We start from the raw sequence: 19,957 nt of genomic DNA, 5'->3' as shown, positions 1-19,957 counted from the left end.
TTTTCTCTTTAAAGAGCTCGACATTTTAATCTCAGCTTTATTAGAACTCTTCTACTGAAAATAAACATGGTCAATTTTCATTAATGTTTTGGAAGCACAGTAATTCTCTTTGTAGCGTATGCCCTGCATATTGTGTCATTCTGACAGCAATTCTCTCTTAAAATACTAATAGATAAAGGTATTATAGAAACACATCAAGTTTTCTGAATGTTTACCTGCTAGCTAAAAACCAAAAGAAGTCTTTGTATTGTTATTTTGAAAAAGGGATCTAGTTCATTTAGTATATGAAGGGACATTACGAAATTTCTGTTTCAGCTCTACATTCAGAAGATAAAGAGTTATACAAGAAACATAATGAAGTAATCTATATAGCTGTTTTTTTCTGATGCTGTGTGTATACACCAAAAACCGGATTAAATTACTGCACTGCTAGTGTATTCAAGGCCAGCAGACAGGATGTGTAAACAAGCACATGCACACACAAACTTACTAGTCTAAAAAACCAAAACAGACCAGAAATAAAATTAATTGCCGCTACAGATATTTAATGATCTCTTTACAGATAATTTGCCTATAAACTCTCTGCATCTATTTTTCTGTAGCCACTCCTAGTTATTCCTTGTTTCAGTCTGTGCTTTTACAAGAGAATAATGGTTTCCTTATTAAAGCAATAGAAAAACAACGTGCAAGCCACATTGCCAAGAAAATGAGACCGTGACAATGATATTTCTGCCTAAAACTGTAGCATAAGTGTGATTCTCACACCACGGACTGATAATTTCTTCGTGAAGCTGAAGTAAAAGACACCAGGTTACAGGAGACAAAACCATTCACTTGATGCTATTGCCTTATGACCCAGTTTTTTTTCTCAGCTACAGTACTGTAATGTCTCTGAAAGTCATATACTTGGAGCAATTATTGCTTACATGTAATGCAGAAGTCAGAAAAAAGTTCAGGTCAGGAGGAGATAGTGCCAGATTCACTCTGCTGTGACCACGTTATTCCTATTATTTATTTATGCACAGATAAACAAAAAGGAAAATCACGTATTTTCTAGCATCTTAAATCCACATAACAGAGCTCTGTAGTCGTATTTGCAAGTCTGAACAGCTGATAAGTACACAAGCCACATGCTTAAAAAACTATTGAAAAGTGTGTGGTTTTTTTTTCTCTTGGCCTTTCCTCTTCTTTTGATTTTTGAATACCGTCTCCCTACAAGGGTGTAATTATCTCCTACTGCAGTAGATCTGAACAGATCCATCAAAGATTGTAAAAACGCTGCCACACACCTTGAAATTTCTCCCCAAATCCCAATATTGTCATGAAGGAAATTGGCTTTCCCGGCCTCCCCCAGGCCCAACATGGCCCCCCAGCCCTCCCCACCCAGCTCAGCCCCCACGGGACACTCACCTCAGCTCCGCAGGTCACAGGAGCAGCATCTCCAAGAAGTACCTTCCAGCAGTTTCTGTGGACTGTCCGTCTCTCCAGCTGGGGTGGCTGAGGACACGTTTGGCATTTCACAGGGCCAGCCCACAGAGCAAGGAAGGACAGGCAGCCATGTTCATGGAGGAGGTGGAACAGGGCAATGCCAGCGCCTGCAGAGTGAGGAGGTCTCCGGAGCCCCTGAGATGGCCTCAGGAAAAAGGTGCTTGCCATAGAGGCATCAAAGAGAGGCAGAGTTTTGGAACTCTTGAGGTAACAGCAGCTCTCCTACCAAAGGAAGCAGGGAGAGCTAAGGTGCCATTTCTGACAGGAAATGGGCAGCATGAGCCTGTGTTGGCTGGGACTGCCCTGCACCCCTCCAGGTGTTTGGCTCTGGGCTTGGTTCAGAGGTGGTTTTCCAGTTCCTGACCGAGCATGGTTGTGGATATAGAACAGCAGGTGGTGGCCAGGCCAGGTCTCCACATGCCCTTCGTTGCTGAGCACTTGGGTCGCATACCTCCCTGCAGCAGCCATGCAGAGCAAACCAGTGCCACAGCCCCAGGAGCAGCAGCACCGAGCCTTTGCCAGTGTTTGGCAGCTTCAGTGCCTGGCTCTCAGTTATCAGCAGACATGCCAGCACATGAGAGCTTTCCAGCTCAAAGGAAAAAGGCACAAGCACAGTGAAATTTTGCTCTCACATTTACCACAGTGCAAAAGGGTGTAGTTATTGAACGCCCGTGTGCATCCCATAGACAGAGGCAGGTTTCACCATCTCTTTCTCTCTTTCCATTCCATAATGGCGGCAAAGTATTTTCCTCACAAGGATGCAGCGAACCTTCATTTGCTGATATTTGTTGCAGCTATCAAGCTGAACATACTGAGTCAAACACCCTTCTTGCTGGCTGGCTGGTTCATCTTTTTTCCTTTACATGGTAATAATGTTTTAGAAACAGTTTCTTTTCTGCAAGAGATTTCACATTGCTGTGACTCCTTTGACTTTGTTACACATTTTTGAGTCAGCAGCGCAGTCTGTCAGAAGGGAAGTCTATGACTTATTCTACTGTATATAGTGTCCTTGCAAAAAGAAAAATGCAATATAGGCAGTCTTGTCAATTTCCTCCCGTTTTCTTCGTTGCTATAGTTTGAGAAAAGGCAGATATTTATTCTTTTCTAATTGTAGATATTTTTCCCTCACAAAGGTGGCCCTGGCTCTGGCAAAGGTAGCCAATGTGAACAGTTAGCCAAGAAATACGGATTTACTCACCTGTCCGCTGGTGACCTTCTCCAAAATGAGTTATCATCATTGTCAGAGAGAAGTAAATTGGTCAAAGACATCATGGAATGTGGTGAACCTGTGCCTGGCGTAAGCAACAATTTTATTTTGGGTCATTGTGGTTAAACAAAGGCAGAAGTAGGTAGATTATCTACAAGGGTGCAATTAAGAGACTAGAGCTGATGATTCCTATTTAAGTAAAATTAATCTGCAACTTGACGGAGAAATTTCCTCATTGCCAGATCTGCACTCCTTTCCCTTTTCTATGCCAAGTAGGTCTTTACGTTTCAGACTCCCATAGGCAATAAATCAGTTCTGAAATACAGTGAGACACATGCTGCGCTGTGCATTGCAAAGTGTAAGAATAAGTACAGGAAACATAAACTTTATGTCCATTTTATAGCTCCACATTTCAGATTCAGTGCTGCTCCTCCTGGCAGCTATTCTAATTCACAGTACCTGCAGCGCTTCCCTGCAGGGCTGGCTGACATCCCAGCGCAGGTGGACTGCAGTTTAATGGAGACTATGAAGACAGAATGTGTTGTCCTCAGCTGGACTTGACTCTTGCATGGCAGGTCCACAGCCCCAGCTCTTGGTAGGTCCTTCAGCAAGTGCAGCTAGATTGTAGGATGTGTTTGTTAATGAAAGATACAGCGAAGCGCTGCTCAGGGGAAACTAAAAGCTATTCCGAGGCTTGATTTTGATTGCTTTGCTCTTCAGTGTGTTTGGTCAAATTAGGTCTCTTATCACTTCCCATGTAATATAATTGTATAAATGACATAATGACATAGCAAAATGGAATCAGATTGGGAAATGCTGCAGCAGTACTCCAGAGTTTCACAGATATTAACGTTGATTTTGAAACTCTGAAATGTTCCCAGCCGTCTATAGGACACTTTGGGAACTCTTGGGTGGGTTGCAAGACTAGTGTAGCATAGCTGGTCCTGGGAGGAGAAAAAGTAGGGTACCCTGCTACCTGAAGAACAAGAAAAATACCTGCATTCACAAGACCTGACTTTAGCTAAACAAGGCAGTTCTCAAGGGTATAGAACTAAAGTCAATCTTTCTTATTAATTAATCAATTAACTCCCTTTCTTTCCAATGCAGGGTATTGTCATAGAGCTAATGAAGGAAGCCATGGTTTCCAAGTTAGGGGACACAAGAGGATTTCTGATCGATGGGTTTCCCCGGGAGCTGAAAGAAGCAGAAGAGTTTGAAAACAAGGTGACCATGCAATCATAATGCTTTTAATAACTCCTGTTAAGATAAGACCGTACTTCTGATGCTGCTCGAGTCGTCATCTTTAGTTGATTGCAACGGGGACTTGTAAAGAGCCAATCCAGCAGCCTTGTGCTGCTGATCACTGAAACTTTGGCACCCCATCACTATAGCAGCTCCAGCTATCACCCTCACACAGGCTGTAATGCCAGGATAAGTAAAGGCTGATTTTGCTCAAATTTAATATAAATCGGGAACAATTCAGATCTAGTGGAAAGTACCATTTTTAGAATCAGTTTCCTAATTCAGGTGGATGGCTGCTTTACTTCTTATGAAAATCTCATCCACCACTATTTGATGTGGGTTCATGTACGCATGTATCTTCACAGTTAGCATCTCTTACCATTGAGCTGGCTAAAGCTTCCTGCCACTTTGAAACAGCAAAACACAGAAGAAATTTTTCTGTGGCATAGCCATGAAAAGAGCTTTTTGCAAGTGACTGCGTGGCAGTTCAGAGTTACCAATTTCCTCAGTATGTGCCCACTGGGAAGTCTCAGCTGTACATTTCTCAGTCTGCAGAAAATACTGTGTATAAGCCCTGTGAATGAATTTGCCAGGGTTCCGGAGAAACAGTGAAGTAGGAGAAATAGTTAAGTATATATTCTATCGTATTACACTCCACAAATGTCCTATGCAGGTTTGAAAGGCAGTAAAACTTTAATGAATCATCTGTTTTCTCCCTGAGCCTTTAGCTATTTTATTTAGTTGATTACCACAAAAGCCTTAGCAAGATTTAGGCATCAGAAGCTGGACAAAATAATGGGCAATAGGATTTTCTATAGAAGCCATTCACATAAATGTTGATATATCAGTTCTTTTACTAAAATGCCGCAGACCATTAAAAAGACATTGGAGATTTCTTTCATTTTGTATAGAAGCATTATTTCAGCAGTGCTGCTTTTCTGGTAGGCATATGTGTCATGTCCTGTGAGCACTGGTGTGTGCTATAAAGTAGGACGTGGAGATCAGGGTGTCCCACACTGAGGCATTGCCAGGCAAACAAGTCTTGATGCACCCAGTGCAAAAGCAGAGCCCCTTTCAGTTCCCATAGACACTGTAGCAGCAGAAGATCCTGTTGTCCTGAGCTGCCTTGGACACTGGGAATAAAATACAAGGACCCCAAGTAATAATTTTGAATGTGCAAAGTCATTGTTCTTGTATCCATGTATCCACTTCAGTTTTCTCTTGGCTGGCCGTGAGCTGCTCAGTAAGTCTGGGAAGTTTTTGTAAATGAGTCATTACTGAGATAATGCTTTGCAGTTCTTCCTAAAGGGCGAGGAGAAGTTCTTCCTACACTATAATTGAATGAAAAGAGGTGAACATCAGGCTCTGTTAATTAATGGCAGCAAAGTGCAAATGAATAATGCTACACATCTACATGATGAGTAAAAAGCATCATAATTGTTAACAAAGAGCTGTTCTATTTAGAAGACATCGGGAACAGTGCTTATACTTAAAAGCTTGACAGCCCTAAATAGAATTAGCTAAGCAGAAACAGCTTATTTTCCAGCCAGTTTGCCCAATTCCTTTCTATGATATAATTGTACTTTTACCTAGCCATAATTCTAGAGAAGCAGGTGTCTCTGTTCCCTCCTCGGTCTTTCTGCTACGTGAGAAGTAGTAAACAGTATTAAATTATAAGTTCGAAATCACCAGGTGGAAGATACCCAGTAAGACAGAGTAAAGACCCAATACATTAGATTTGTTTGGCTTCCTGGAGATGTCTCCGCAGCATGCATTATTTAAACTAAATTGTGTCAGGAAAACAGTAATTAAAAAAAAAAACAAACCCAACACAATAGCAAAAATTACTGTAAGATCTGAAAGGGGCATTACTATAACTTTTTGTAGTTTCTAACTGAGAAGAATGACATTTCTCTAAAGTTTTGAATTCCAGAGAATAGCAACATTGAAGCTTTTAAGTGGATAACATAGGTTTTTCAAAAGCAAATGAGACCCAGTCTATCAAACAAGATACTGATCCTACCAGTCCGTAGACTCCTTCATATCCTCATTGTGAATTGATGATATAACTGATGAAGGGAATCAATCCTCATTTATTCTGTTATGATTTAGAACAGACCATGGAATTCCTCATGTGGAGCTGAGAGGAAATAACTTCTCACTATCCTAGTCGAATTACACAAAAAGGACACTTGTTTCAATCATTGATTAAACCTATCTTTTTAAACTTAATAACCTAAATCTCTTGCATGGTTGAAACTGCTTTGTTGGCCTTTTTAGTCCCAAAATCCAATACTGATGTTGCCAATAGCATTAATGTTTTCTGAGTGTGTTTGTGGAAAAAAATGGTGGATAAAGGCCTGTCATTGAAGTGTGTGACACTATCCCTTGGCTTCAGCTGCCTCTTAGAATGTCATTAAGGTAGTAGAAAGGTCAACATAATGCAGATGTGCCTAGTCCAATGCACAAGGCCTAACGTGGAATATTTACCTTTAGAATATTTCTTGCTTCAAGGACTGTCAACAAGGTAGCAATGGCCATTTCCATGTATCAGTCGTTCAGACTTTCTTTGCTGCAGCCATGGTAAAAGTATGAATTTCTAATGGTCACTACTGTGAAGAACAGTCATCTTTTCTCAAGACTTCTCACGTTTTCCTAAAAGCTATTCCCCAAATCCCTGCTAGAAAAGAAAGGAATGAGAAAAAAGCTGAGACCATTACTGAAGGATTTAATACATAACTGCATGCAAAAAAAAATCACATTGCTTTTCTCTGATCCTGTAACACCTTTATTTTATTTAATAGAGTGAAGTTTAACCCTTTAGATGCAGCCCAGCAGTTGTTGCTCAGACAAAACCTTGTGTCAGAGAGAGCAGTGCCTGAGCAGGGTGCATAACAGAGTGTGTTGCAAGATTTATGCTAAATTATATGCATATTTTTCAGCATCTTGGGAAAAGAACGTTGGGGATTTGTGCTCAGAACTTTTGGCTCTCTCCTAAATTATTATAAGGAACGCTTTGCTCTTTCTTGCTGGTTCTTTTTCACCCATAAAGTACTGCAATATCTACTAACAAATGTAGATAGAGACAATTATTTACCATTTTTGCCAAGGCCTGCCTGGGAACAAAGATAAATAAATCCGTATTTATTTTCTTTCTAGAAAAGGGCAGACTCTCCCTTATGACTAGTTTGGCACTAGGCAAAAAGTACTAACTGGTGGGCTTCTCACAGAATTTGGAAATTACTCACCAATTTGAAAATGCAGAGGAATATATCACTGCCTTTATGCTGTGGGTAGTAATGATAGAGAGCTACACTGCAAACATGGACATAAAACAGTGTGTGACATAAAGTAATTTACAGGATGTGAAGTATGTCCAATAAGAAGCATTTGATGTCCCCGAGCCCCTCTGTTGCTACTCATTTCCATTTCAAGTGGGCAGGCTTTAATTTGGATATTTCTTTCTGTTGCCTCTTGAAATTTTAAGCTATAGTTTACCACTCCCTGAATGAAAATATACATTTCACAGGTTGAACAAAGCAAAGGCTAGAAAATTAATTATGCCAAGCATTCCACGAGTCCAGTGCTGCTTGCATCAAGCTTTTATCCAACAAGTGCAAATAATGAATAAATTGACCATCTTCAGTCCAATAGCCAGAATTTTTCATATTGTATCTATCTCTTTTGCTCTGTATGTGTGGAGCCCAGTCAAGCACATTCTTGAGCCCGAATACTGGGATCTCTAAGTGCTGCTGCAATAAGAGGTTGTTGTTAATAAGCATAATTTCTGCACAGACAAATATGAGAGTAATTTGCTAATACAGTCCTTGATAGCTCTTTCGGTAGCATTTCTTTATCTAAACAAAATCTGATCTACCATGCCAGTGATCTGAATGCTTATTGGTTTTGTCTGTAGATCGGGGAACCAAAACTTGTGTTCTGCCTGGACTGCTCTGCAGAAACCATGAGCAGTCGCCTCCTGACGAGGAATCAGAGCAGTCAGCGCTCCGATAACGCCGAAACCATCAAGGAAGGAATCGAAAGCTACTACCAAGCATCAAAACCTGTGATTGCATACTACGAAAGGAAGAAACAGTTATGCAAGGTAAATTGCTTGACCTTCTGAATTAAATAGTTGCTTTTTACTTCCATTATAAGAGCGAAATTTAGAAAATACTGACATGACAGCATTTATGAACTGTATTAGTTTCTGCACTTCCCAGTTTGTTCTTGTCTTGCTCTTCCCTTGTTTCTTTGCAACTTCTACAGATTTCTGAGTTCCACAGTACAGACAGATTTGTTGTGAGTCTGAGAACATACCCTGAATCACTACCTCACCTGTACAGAATCTCTTATTACACGTTAGTCCTGGAAAGCTTTGCTTTAAGTATTAGAATTTATTTCTCTATAAGGGCTTTCAGAATTATGATCAAAGATTATGTTAATCCAATGCCCTTTGGTTATATTTACAAAACTGACAGTGTATATCCTGAAATAAAACACAGCTGCACACAAGAAAGATCTTTCTGCTGAAATAAATTACACAGTTCCATTAATTTCAATGAATTGCCTCAGTTTATACATGCTGAGGATGTTACATTTAAAGCATTCTTTTTATTCTCTAATCAATACTTTACAGAGAAACAAGAAAAAATGCATCAGTGCAATTCACTGATACATATCCTGGCACATCTATAAACTCATTCACATGGGACGCTTGTATTTCTTTTTATATATTTCTCTGCCCTGTCGTGGCCAACTGTCCCTTATGCTCAGCTACAAAAAGATCTGCTCCTACTGATTCTTCTTGTCCTAAAAGGGAAATAATCCACAAACAGTTTCTGGAAATATTGTGGGACCTTTTTTTCTTAGGGGTTGTAGCAAACATTCAAATCACATCATCGCAAACCTTTCTCCTCTGCAAAGTTCCTGAAAAGAGAAACATGGAGCTAATTTATTCCCCCATATCCTGACCTCAGAGCAGAGTAAATAGTCCTGAGAAAAATGGTACTCAAAGGGAGAGTCCTGTTGTAGATCCTTTGCTGACCCCACAATAAATGCACAGAAGGTGAACACTGTAGAGTGGCGAAACAAAAATCCACCATTACTTTTCTTTTTTAAGCTTAACAACTATTATCTGGTTTTGTTTGTATTTTCTTCGGTGAGCTACTTTACCAAAATTGCAAGGATGTGTCTAATTAAGAATTGAGTACAATACACAATCCACAACACATTGTGATGCAAAGGAAGACAGTTCTCTGTAGCTCTAAGATCTTATTCCAGTGAGCTGTGCCTACCACCGCGTTTCCCTTTTTGAAGCATCAGGGAAGTGACAGCCCCAAAGAGAATTAAACTACACTAAATACTTTCACACAGATTGTGCATTCACGGTGTGCTTTATTTCACTTGATGTGGACTCTCCGTGCCCTTCCTTAATGCTTCTGCTGCAAGTTTCTGCTCCACTGCAATCTATGCAGTGGCAAAACACACAATCTTTTCTTAAAAGCTTATAGCTGATTAGCTCCTGAAGGGACTTGCCCAGTCTATGGGTCAGAACTGAGTACGCGATTTGCCCTCGTGTCATTAGTTTTTTGGGGAACTGACACTGTGTGTGTCACGGAGGCACCCCGAGGCTGATTTAAGGGACAACAGGGTCCAAAACAACTTTTATTAAACCAGTGAGAAACAGGGTTTTAACACTCCAAAAGTGACTTAAATATAGGTTCGGGTATCAGTTGAGGAAAATTATTAAGGGGTAACAACTAGTACAACAGGCGGTCCACAGAGTACATACACGTGCCTTCACCCAAAACTATGCTGGAACCACCCTCGAGTCCCAGAGGAGTACACACTTGCCTGAATCCGGTTTCTGGATTATTCTTAGAGAGATAAAGGTAAAGCGTACACTCGCGATTCCGCGAATGTAAATTTATAATACACTCGCAATTGTGCGAGTGTTTTACTTACGCACGTGGCGGCAAGGCAAGCGGGGTCTCCATCCCGGGGAGGCGGGGTCTCAGCAGCAGGATCTTGCTCGTAGCTCCGAGAGACCGGCGACAATGGGCGGAGTCTCGACGAGAGTCCCGTTTTTATTGGCTGATCAGACCTGACTGTAGGCATTCTAGAAGCTTCTCTGCACCCCCACACCGTGTGTGGGGCGCCCCTGAAGCCGCCAAACATCCCCCACACCGGTGACAGGCGCCCAGCGGCTCACTGGCGCCTCGGCAATCCCTTCTCCTAATGGCCCTGGCCAGGGTGCTCTGGGCCAAACAAAAGAAGCCGTCAGCCTCAAGTAGCAGAGAGAGGGAGATGTGCCTACTCCCTCCATATTGAAGGAGGTGGGGGGAGAGAGGGGGGGTTTGCATTCTGCCACAGTGTGTTTGCATGATAGAAAATATTCGTGCATTGCTTCAACAGTACTTACAGTGTTTTTCATACAGTGTCTGTACTTGCCTCTGATTAATGTAGGTGTTCAACATACTTCCATCTTCTGGGTGGAACCGTTGAGGTATGAAAGCTCTGTAAAATCAGCTTCATAAACATCATCATGTAAAATGTCCTTTAAAGGTTGAAAAACATGTTCTATTTTTCTTGAACACAGGTACTCTGCATTGAAATGTCTACCTTGCCCACTTCTTACCAAACTCATAAAACACACATCTGCTATTAAAGATATGATTCCATTATGGATTTCAGTGAAGTAGGGAGATGCCCCCAGCCCTTGTGATGTAGACAAGTACACATTCGGTTATTTCTCAGCATTTAGACAACACTGTCAAAATACTCAGCAGGGGCAGGCACTTAAAATTAATGCTCCCAGGCTGCCCTTGGCACCCTCAGCCAGTCTTGGGTCCAACCTGCAGCCCGGGTACCCGTGCAGCAAGGACCAGATGCAAGTGTGATTTTCATACAAGAAGGATGCTAATGTTTAATTGTTCGTGGGTGAGAGAAACGATTTTTTAAAAAATTAAGTGTTGTTGAACAGTTGCAGGAATCTATTTTAAAGTTTACACCTGCAGTCAAAGTGGAAAGTAGGTCTGAGAACTTTTTTGCACAGGGTAATTGACTTCAGTAGCTATTCTGACCCAAATATTCCTCTATCAGTTTTGCAGTGGACAGTGCTGGAATAAACAAACAAACCAATAAATAAAACCAAAACAATAAAGAAAACATTCCATTTTGGAAATGCATTAAATACTGTGAAACAAAGTGATTTGTTTTCTGGAAGGAATGCTTGTTTAGGAAATTTTTCTAGGCAATTTTCCTGGGTAAGTGAACTCGAAAAGTTGAATCATGCATTCTGACTTGGTCAATGACACAACTCGAACAGAGCCTGGCAGAGTGAGTGGCATGGTGCCAGTGGCCAGCCCTGCTCGGAGCAGGACGCTGGACTAGATGACTCGCTGAGGTTCTTTCCAGTCTGTTTTATTATCCTGTAAATGCACATCTTAATATGCGTGCATTATTTGGCTGAGCAATCTGAAGAATAAAGACAAACAGATAAGACTCGGTCAAGAGCTATTTTGAAACAAAGAAAACGAGATCACACAAAACGTGTAACTGTTAGCTATGTGGGAAACTAAGAGAAAACAGAGATTTAGATTTACAGTTTTAAAACTCTTTTAGTGCTGAATGTTTAAGCTCCATGTGTTGAAGAAAGTGGAGAGTGAAGGGGAAGATTGCAATTCCCAGGACACGAGGTTAGTTTCTTATTTATAGCAACGTATTTTCCAGACTGCTAAGCACTGACATTAGCAGTCAGTCTGATGTTCTCTGACTGAAGAAAGGAAATTCAGGTGGAAATCAGAAAAACTATCAGTAATACTTCTGACTGCAATTTTATTTGTGTGTGGGCTAGGCTGAAATAGCCTTTGTTTTTTATTTGTAATGTCATAAACATAAATAGAACTGCATATGTTTCCTAACCATTTCAGGCAAAGCCACCAAAGTTATTTTACAAGTTGATGTGAAGACCCCTTAAAATAAATCATCAGCTTTCATGGATTTTTAAAAATAATCCATGGCCCTTCACGTAACTACAGACCAGGGGCTGGTGGACTCTTCCTCAGGCAAAGCTGATGGGATCCAGTAGCTTAAGGGAAGGGATGTCTTACCTGAAGGTGCTGTTTGCAGATCCAGATCAGCCTGTGATGTCCATAGCATCTGAAGAGAAGCTATTGAAGGCAGGCAGAGAAGAAGGGTCTACAAGAATCTTTAGTGGCCACCTTCTGGAGAGTTTTTCCTGCTCAGGCCTGTTTTTTTCAGCAGAAGGCCCATGGGAGCTTCATGACCTTTGAGATTCTGGCCATGCACTTTCTTAAGGATTCAGAGGAGTGGACGTTGAGATTCCAAGAGGAGTATTAGAGTCTAAATCCCACCTATTAGAGTCTAATCCCACCCCATGGAGAGTCAGCATTAACCTCTTCTAGCCAGCTTACTGGAATGCATGACTAAGTGCCACTAATAATTCCAGGCGAAGTAGTATTTAATTGTATATGGGATGATGTCTTGTAGGGTTAAACTGTAGAGCTCAGTCCCTGCTGTGCCACAGAGAAGAAAATAATAATTTTAAAATAGACTTTTTTAAAAGAAAATAGCTTTGGCATATTGGTGTTTTTTCTTTCGCCATTTTATGTGTATTTAGGGGTGGTCAAAGTTCTCCACAGATTGAGAACAGCACATGGCAACAGTGGTATATGTTTAACTTGTCCCATCCAGCCTCAAAGTTTTCAGTCCTGAAAGAGGCAGATTGAATACACAAGTGTACAATTCAGTCCTGGGCATAAGGGCAGCGGGAGGTCTGCTGTGGGAATTAGATGCTGGATCAGCACTCAGTGGAGGAGGAGCTGATCTGTCACACCATATCAAGGTGTGCTGGAGACCACATTGTCAAATTAGCTTCCTCATTCTCTGCATGGATGGAAGGAGCCAACTAAACACAGTAGAGGCGGAAAATGTCAAGTCTGACCTACCTTCCTCTGCAGTCGTTTGGAATTCGGTGTGTGTGTTACTTGCGCAGAAGAGACAAAGGAATATGGTTGTAACAGCATTCCCATTTTAATCAATGTGTGGCTAAATGTAAATACTTTTAAATATATGGCACTCTGTCAATTGAGAGGAAAGGGAGAGAAAAACCTGATAGCTTTTACTATCTGACTCATCCTTTAAACCTTTTTTTGAGTGACAGCATGTAGGAGGGTAATAAGTAATAGAGAAGTGCAATACATTGGTAGTCGAGCAATACAAACCTGACCCTACCTAGCTACTAACATAGGACACCTAGCTGGTACCTTAAATACAAGTTCTCTAGTCAGAGTCATCTGAGGAAAAGGGGCATGAGTATTAACAAATGAAGTAGGCAGTTCTGAGCACAGGATTTTCAAGGATGTCCAAAAAACCTTCACCATTTCAGATCACAAGATATGGAAGCTTAGCATACAAAGTAGTTTCCTTTTTTCTTCTTTTCTCACAGTGGTGTTCTACCATTTCTTTCTAAAATCAGTTGAAGTCACATGCAGTAGTTACTAAATTCTTACCACAAACACATTCCATAACTATTAGAAAAGAATGAGTGACCATCCACCCTCTCACATCCTTCTACTTCTGAGCCTCCTCATGCCGATCGCCTGTTGGAAGTTTCCCTGTGAAGGGGCAGATGTGGACTCTTCCCTTCAGAGAAGGGATAATCAATGGTGGTAGCGATAGCAGGTGTGTCATTTATTTCTGTCTTTTGAAAGGGTGTCAGAGAATCACTAACCCTGGCAGGTGGGAAACAAAGGAACAAGTGTTTCCGTGTCACCCCCCTTGGTGGCTTGTGACCCATTAGATGAGATAGATATCTCCAGATAGGTTGATCCATTGCTCTGAGAACCAGGTCTCAGATTGGTTTTTAACACTCCTTTTAATGACACAGATATAAATGTTAGTGACAACACAGCTGAACTTGACTGACCTTCAATAAGAAGCTTCTAACTGGTGAGTTCTAAATCCCCAAACCTACAATAAAGGGAGGTTTGATGACAGACAATTTAATTGGCTGATTTTAATGCCAAAAGGGGCAACATTGCACTGTGGAGATGATGATTCTGGTCATTTTTCATATGAGCTCATTAAATTTCCTTGTGTTTGAAGTTACCCGGAGCCATAGTGGCATTTCAAAACTGGAAGCACTATGGAAAACTGTATGTGGATCTTGCTTTTATAAGACAGTAGCCTTGAATAACCTTGAAAACAGTCCTAATTTATGAGATTTGTTATAATCTGAGAGAATTTTCTTTCCTGGAGCTGCAGAGAGCATCATTGAATTACTGTGATACTAGCTGTGAATTATTGTCACATTAAGTTAGTTTTATGCCACGACTTTTAAGTTAGTTTTATGAATTGGACCTTTGTTATTTAGGAGGCCAGCATGGGAAGCGCTGGGGCTGTCATTAGTCACGCTCATCCATATTTTACTGTGACTGTTAGGAAGGTGGCGTCCCAGACAGTCATAAAGGGTGGCAGTTTCCACGCTCACAAACCCAATTCTTCATCGCAACTGCCTGGCTCTGGACCTGAGCGTTAGTCCCAGTTCTAGGAGAGGTCGCTGAACAGCCAACGGCAGTCAGCTGTGCTGATTAGGTTAGAGCGGTTATCCAGCACAGATGTATTTATGGAGTAAAGAGATAATAAAAATATGTATTATGACAAAGAGAGCTTTGAAATGGCTGTGGCCTTCACCCTGTGTGAAGTATATTTCCTGTGGTATAGGCATATTAAAATATGTGTCTTGGCAGTTGAGACAGACAAAACAAGCTCCTCTATAGCAGCTGAGATGGGAGTTGCTAGTTTTATTCTAGCTGGAGAAGGTAGGCATTTGGTCCAGAACGGTCCACTCTTCCCCTTTTCTCTTTGCTACTCGTAAGTAACCCCCTCCTAAACCCTTTGTTTCAGTGGCATAGAGCTGCTGGAAGACACGCAGCCCTTGGTGGAGAAGTGCCTTCCTCAGGCACCACCTGCTGCTTCACAAACTGTTCCAGCACGTGTGTCCTTCAGCAGTTCTTACAGCAAAGTCTGCAGACCCCACGTGAGAGCGAGCGAGGGAAGCCCGAGACCCGCGCTCCTCAAAGCTTGTTGTGTAGGATACGCGGGCAGCGAGTCTAAAAGGACAGAACCCGCTCAAGCCCGGCTCCTTCCAGGTTGGCCAGGTCGGTCATTTCCAGGGCTGGAGCTGCTGTGTGTGGAAGGGACGGGATGGGGGCACCAGCAGGTCCAACAGGATGCAATGAAGGACCAAACTTTGCAGCATCTGTGGATGGCACCGAACACGAAACCGAATTGCGGGGTGTGAATGCAGTCACTGGCTGGATCTCCGCGAGGAGCAGCTGCTGCCTCCCACACGAGGCTCAGCACCGGCGGACTTGAGTGTACACGGAGTGCAGTCAGACTGTAGAGGCGCTGGCTCCGAGCCAGCACCGCATCTGAGAATCTCATGTGCACAAAGGACTAAGTGTGGAGAAGCAGAGATGAAGCTTTTGAGTGGAGAATCGAGGCTCTCACCAGGTATTTGAGAGGAACTGAATAATCATCAGATGCCATCTGCGTGGCTCTTCTGTCACTGCTGCAAAGGCGAAGGACGGCTCTCCTCGATACTCACTGCATGGGATGGACGTGAAACTCATTGCTCAGAAAAACTTGGTGCTACGTTACATTTTCTAGGGAACACACACAAGTATTACTAGCTACACACATCATTCCTCTTCGCTAAAATACAGCTCTTTCTTCCTCAGCATAAGAGAATAAACTGGTCTCGCTTTTCTGGAAGTCCAGTCATGAAAAATAACTTGAAGCCTTGACAATCTCTGGCCAAAACAGAAACTTTGAGATGTTAAAGATTTCTTCAGTGAAAGTGAGTTCTCGCACAACAAAACCAGTGCCACTGTGAAATATGCATGGCCCAAACGTCATCATAAAACCACAACCAAGTCACCAAGCTTGAAATGCAAATGCGCAGAAACACATAATAGTGCGAAGTTACTGCCATTCAAAAGCTTTGAGGTCAGACACAGCATTACATGCTCTGACACTTTCCATGATGAAAAACAAATTAATTACAGAATCCCAGAATGTCAGGGGTCGGAAGGGACCTGGAAAGCTCATCCAGGTCAATCCCCCCATGGAGCAGGAACACCCAGCTGAGGTTCCACAGGAAGGTGTCCAGGCGGGTTTGAATGTCTGCAGAGAAGGAGACTCCACAGCCTCCCTGGGCAGCCTGGGCCAGGCTCTGCCACCCTCACCATGAAGAAGTTTCTTCTCAAATTTAAGTGGAACCTTTTGTGTTCCAGTTTGAACCCATTACCCCTTGTCCTAACATTGGTTGTCACCGAGAAGAGCCTGGCTCCATCCTAACACTCACCCTTTATATATCTGTAAACATTAATGAGGTCACCCCTCAGTGTCCTCTTCTCCAGCTCCAGAGCCCCAGCTCCCTCAGCCTTTCCTCACACGGGAGATGCTCCACTCCCTTCAGCATCTTTGTTGTCCTACGCTGGACTCTCTCCAGCAGTTGCCTGTCCTAATTAGTACTATTCATCTCATTAACGGTACAATAGCAGTTATTGTTAGATTTGGAAGGGAGGGTATTAAATGTTAAACTGGAAACCGTCCTGTGTATCAAAGGTGTAATTTTACGTGAGTACTTCAGAGAAAGAGCTTAAGCTCCCTCGTTGGATTAATGGACTTCGCTCCAGATGATGGAGCCTCCAGAATCTTCTCACAAAAATCTGGGGAAACACAGTGAGTAATTTGGTTTATGGAAGCTGCTCCTCTACATTAGAATGCTTGTAACGTGAAACGGAGGAACTTGTATTTTATGCTGGACCAGTCTTTTTGTGCCGATGTTTAGATTGTGAGATAGTTATTTGTAACTTAACCAAAACTGCTGTGTTTTTCTTGCTTCACAGGTTGATGCAGAAGGAAGACAGGAGGATGTTTTTCTCGAAGTCTGCGGGACAATTGACTCTTTCCTGAAAAAGGAGGAGGCAGCATTTTCAACAGAAACGCAGTGATGGTTCGCGCACAGCCTGACCTCACGTGCGCCTGAGCGGCGTGACAAATGCTGTTCAAAGCAATACTGCTTGCTTGAGAGTATCTGGAATTTGTGCATGTGGTACGTTATGTTAGATGAAATCTTTCTTCTCTGTCCTGACAACACACTGAACAGAGGGTGGTCTGTGTGCTAACTCTACACTCAGAAGAGTTTATCGTTGTATTGGTTGGTTGCTCTTCCCGGGTTTAAAGCAGCATGGTGAGTGAGCAGCAGCTCTGGTTTGTACTTCACCAGCTCTTTTTGATGTCAGCACCGAGCTCTTCAACCACACCACTCACCATTTAGCACGTTAAGGTTACTGCAGACACGGTCCCCATTGGTTATTATTTGCTTTTAATTACCACTATTGATTCTTGTGGTATCACTTAGCTTGTTCTTGGGGTTTATGACTAAAATCTGTTCTGTTACACGCAGTTTTAAGACAGCTGGAATTAGTCAAGGTAAAAGGCAAAATAAACTTTCCACGTGTCCCCAGAACACTGTTAGGAGCAGCAGAAAAACTAATGGAAGGTGAAGATACGGTCGAATGTTGTGGAAATGTGTCAAGCCTTTACTGCAGAGCAGCCACCATTTCCGAGACAGCCTTGTCTTCTGCTGGCAATTGTAGGATATTATAAATGACGACCTCCCAGTTTCGTGAGCTGAGGTGAAAACGATGTGTTTGTATAGTTTAATGTGTAATCCAGTAATTATCCATATTAACAGCAGCTTTGCTATATGAATTAAAGTCTACATATAAACTTGACCATGAGCCAGAATGTATGATGTCTTTAAATCACTCTTTGGAAGTATTTCAAATGCAAAATTCAGATCATCATCTGTTGTCTTGTACTGGCGTTGCCAAAACTTGGGGGAGGGGGGAAGGAAAATGTTGGGGGTTATTTGATTCGTATTGCCTGCATCTTTAGTGAGCCGTTTACCCATAATGTCTGCAAAAAAGTCTGTAAAAATCATATCATATTTTCATTAATTAACCAAAATATTGTGGAGTTTCTTTGGTATTCTGCTAGCTCAATAAAAGCTCGTTTGACATGCCTGTAAAGTAACTGCATCCTCTTACTGGAACTACTGGATGAATTCACAACTGAATTGGGTTGCATGATTGCTTTTCCCGTCAAAGTTGTACTTTACGCAGCAGATTTGTATTTTTAAAGTTACCTTTCTTGTAATGAAGACATAATGCAAATAAACCATGTACAAAAATGAGGAGTAATGATTTCTGTTACAGTATACGTGGATTTAATCTTTTTTAAAGCACAGTACATGACTTGCAAATATAGCTCAAATCCGCATGCTTACAGAGTATGTCCCTTTCTCCCAGCAGGGCAGATTCTTCCGTGGCATTTGCCCTGTAAATGCTAATTCAATGACTTTTTAAGGGACTGGTTTAGATATGTTATCCTTCATATCCTGGATGTTCCTTCTCTCCTGGGTCCTTCCATAGCCTACATTTTACCTCTGATGCTCTAGGAGGTGTTTCTCCAGCTCCAGCCCAGCGCCATTAAGTGACCGGTAACATCTCCAGTGCAACAGCTTTACAGGAGAGACGCTCAGAACGCATCGGCTTGGGCAGGGAGGGTTTTCTAAACCGAGCCTTGCAGAACTGGCAGCTGTCTGGTGTCGTATTTAAACAATAAATCAATCTGGAGTTACCATGAATTCATCTGGGTAGGTTTTCTGGAGTATTTTTTATTACTTTTAATTACAATATAAGTTAAAAAGTGTGGAGTATCGTGCTTGTGTGGGATGGGAGCAAAGGCAACAATCAGCTGTTAAGTGTTTGTTGGGTTTTTTTAAATCAAATGACAAAAATTATTTAACATACAGTTTCAGTTTAATTTTTCTTTCTGCTTCTTCTGGTCTTTTCTGTGGAATGAAACGAAAATATTCCCATGCTTGACTTGGTGTATGTGCATTAGATCTCTATTTGCATATGTTCATTATGTATGCAAGAGAAATAGCTGTATACGCATGCATCTGGAAATATAAATATTTATACATATTCAATTAAAAAAATGACTTATCCAAGACTCTTCCTTCTCGGGCGATCCAGACTTAAAATTCTCCTTCTGCTTCCAATCTCATTCAACTTAGACCACGGCTTTCTGTTCTTCCCAGGCTACCCTAAACCGATGACGGAATATTTGCACTTAATCATATCTTCACTAAGGTACTTTTGTTATGTTTTTCCAGTAATTTTTTCAGGATATCAACAGGAAACAAAGATTCCCACAGATCTCTCCCCGATAATACACTTTCATCAGCTCTGGCTTGCTACACGCAGCATGGACGATGCGGAGAGCACGTTCTGATTGTATGAGAGCCCCTCAGAGCAGTAGCTTTTCCAACTAAAAACTAAAATACAGATGTGAATTTTTGCGTTGTATTTTCCTAAGGTTTATTATATTGATCTGAGTATACTAGATACATGAGATATATTTACGGATGATACTTGCTCAGTCTTTTCGTAACTGCCCTGTATTACCTTCTACGTAGATTAAATGCTTAAATTTGTTTTTTTTTTAAGCAAAAAATTGCTACACCCAAATTTATTGCCAAACTGAATACTGATCACTTTATAATTTAAGCTATTAGGTGCAGCCAGCCAATTATCCTTCTTATTGCCATCTTTGAAAGTCAAATTAGTTTCTTTTCTAGCTAATTACTCCGAGTGTTCAAGTTTCAAAGTCTATTACAGTTAAGAAATAATCGAGTGCTCCTGAATCACAAGCTATACATTTCAATAGAAAATATATTAACTAAAATATGTTACAATAATTACAAAGCTTCTCAGACAACGCTATACAGTGTACCAAGGCTACTAGGATCTGCATTTTCTGCCATGTGAGAGAGAACAGTCTGTAAGGTATGAGAGAACTAAACGGCTAATCCTGCACAAGGCGAACGCGTTTTAGGAGGCGCAGGGCACCGGC

General features: G+C 41.6%; 1 protein-coding gene across 1 annotated transcript in view; it reads left to right on the top strand.

Moving 5' to 3' along the window:
* Positions 1–18,227, top strand: part of AK5 (adenylate kinase 5) — a 92,631-nt gene extending 74,404 nt beyond the window's left edge. Inside the window, exons 11-14 of the mRNA XM_065841753.2 lie at positions 2,622–2,785; positions 3,803–3,919; positions 7,854–8,042; positions 16,879–18,227. Of these exons, the coding sequence (XP_065697825.2) occupies positions 2,622–2,785; positions 3,803–3,919; positions 7,854–8,042; positions 16,879–16,983 (575 nt within the window). The 3' untranslated portion in view covers positions 16,984–18,227. The remainder of the gene's footprint in view (positions 1–2,621; positions 2,786–3,802; positions 3,920–7,853; positions 8,043–16,878) is intronic.
* Positions 18,228–19,957: the final 1,730 nt, after the last annotated feature.

This window comes from Patagioenas fasciata, chromosome 6, assembly GCF_037038585.1.
Source record: "Patagioenas fasciata isolate bPatFas1 chromosome 6, bPatFas1.hap1, whole genome shotgun sequence".
NCBI classification, from domain to species: domain Eukaryota; kingdom Metazoa; phylum Chordata; class Aves; order Columbiformes; family Columbidae; genus Patagioenas; species Patagioenas fasciata.
The sequence above is the reverse complement of the archived record's forward strand: the minus strand, read 5'-3'. Positions and strand labels throughout refer to the sequence as shown.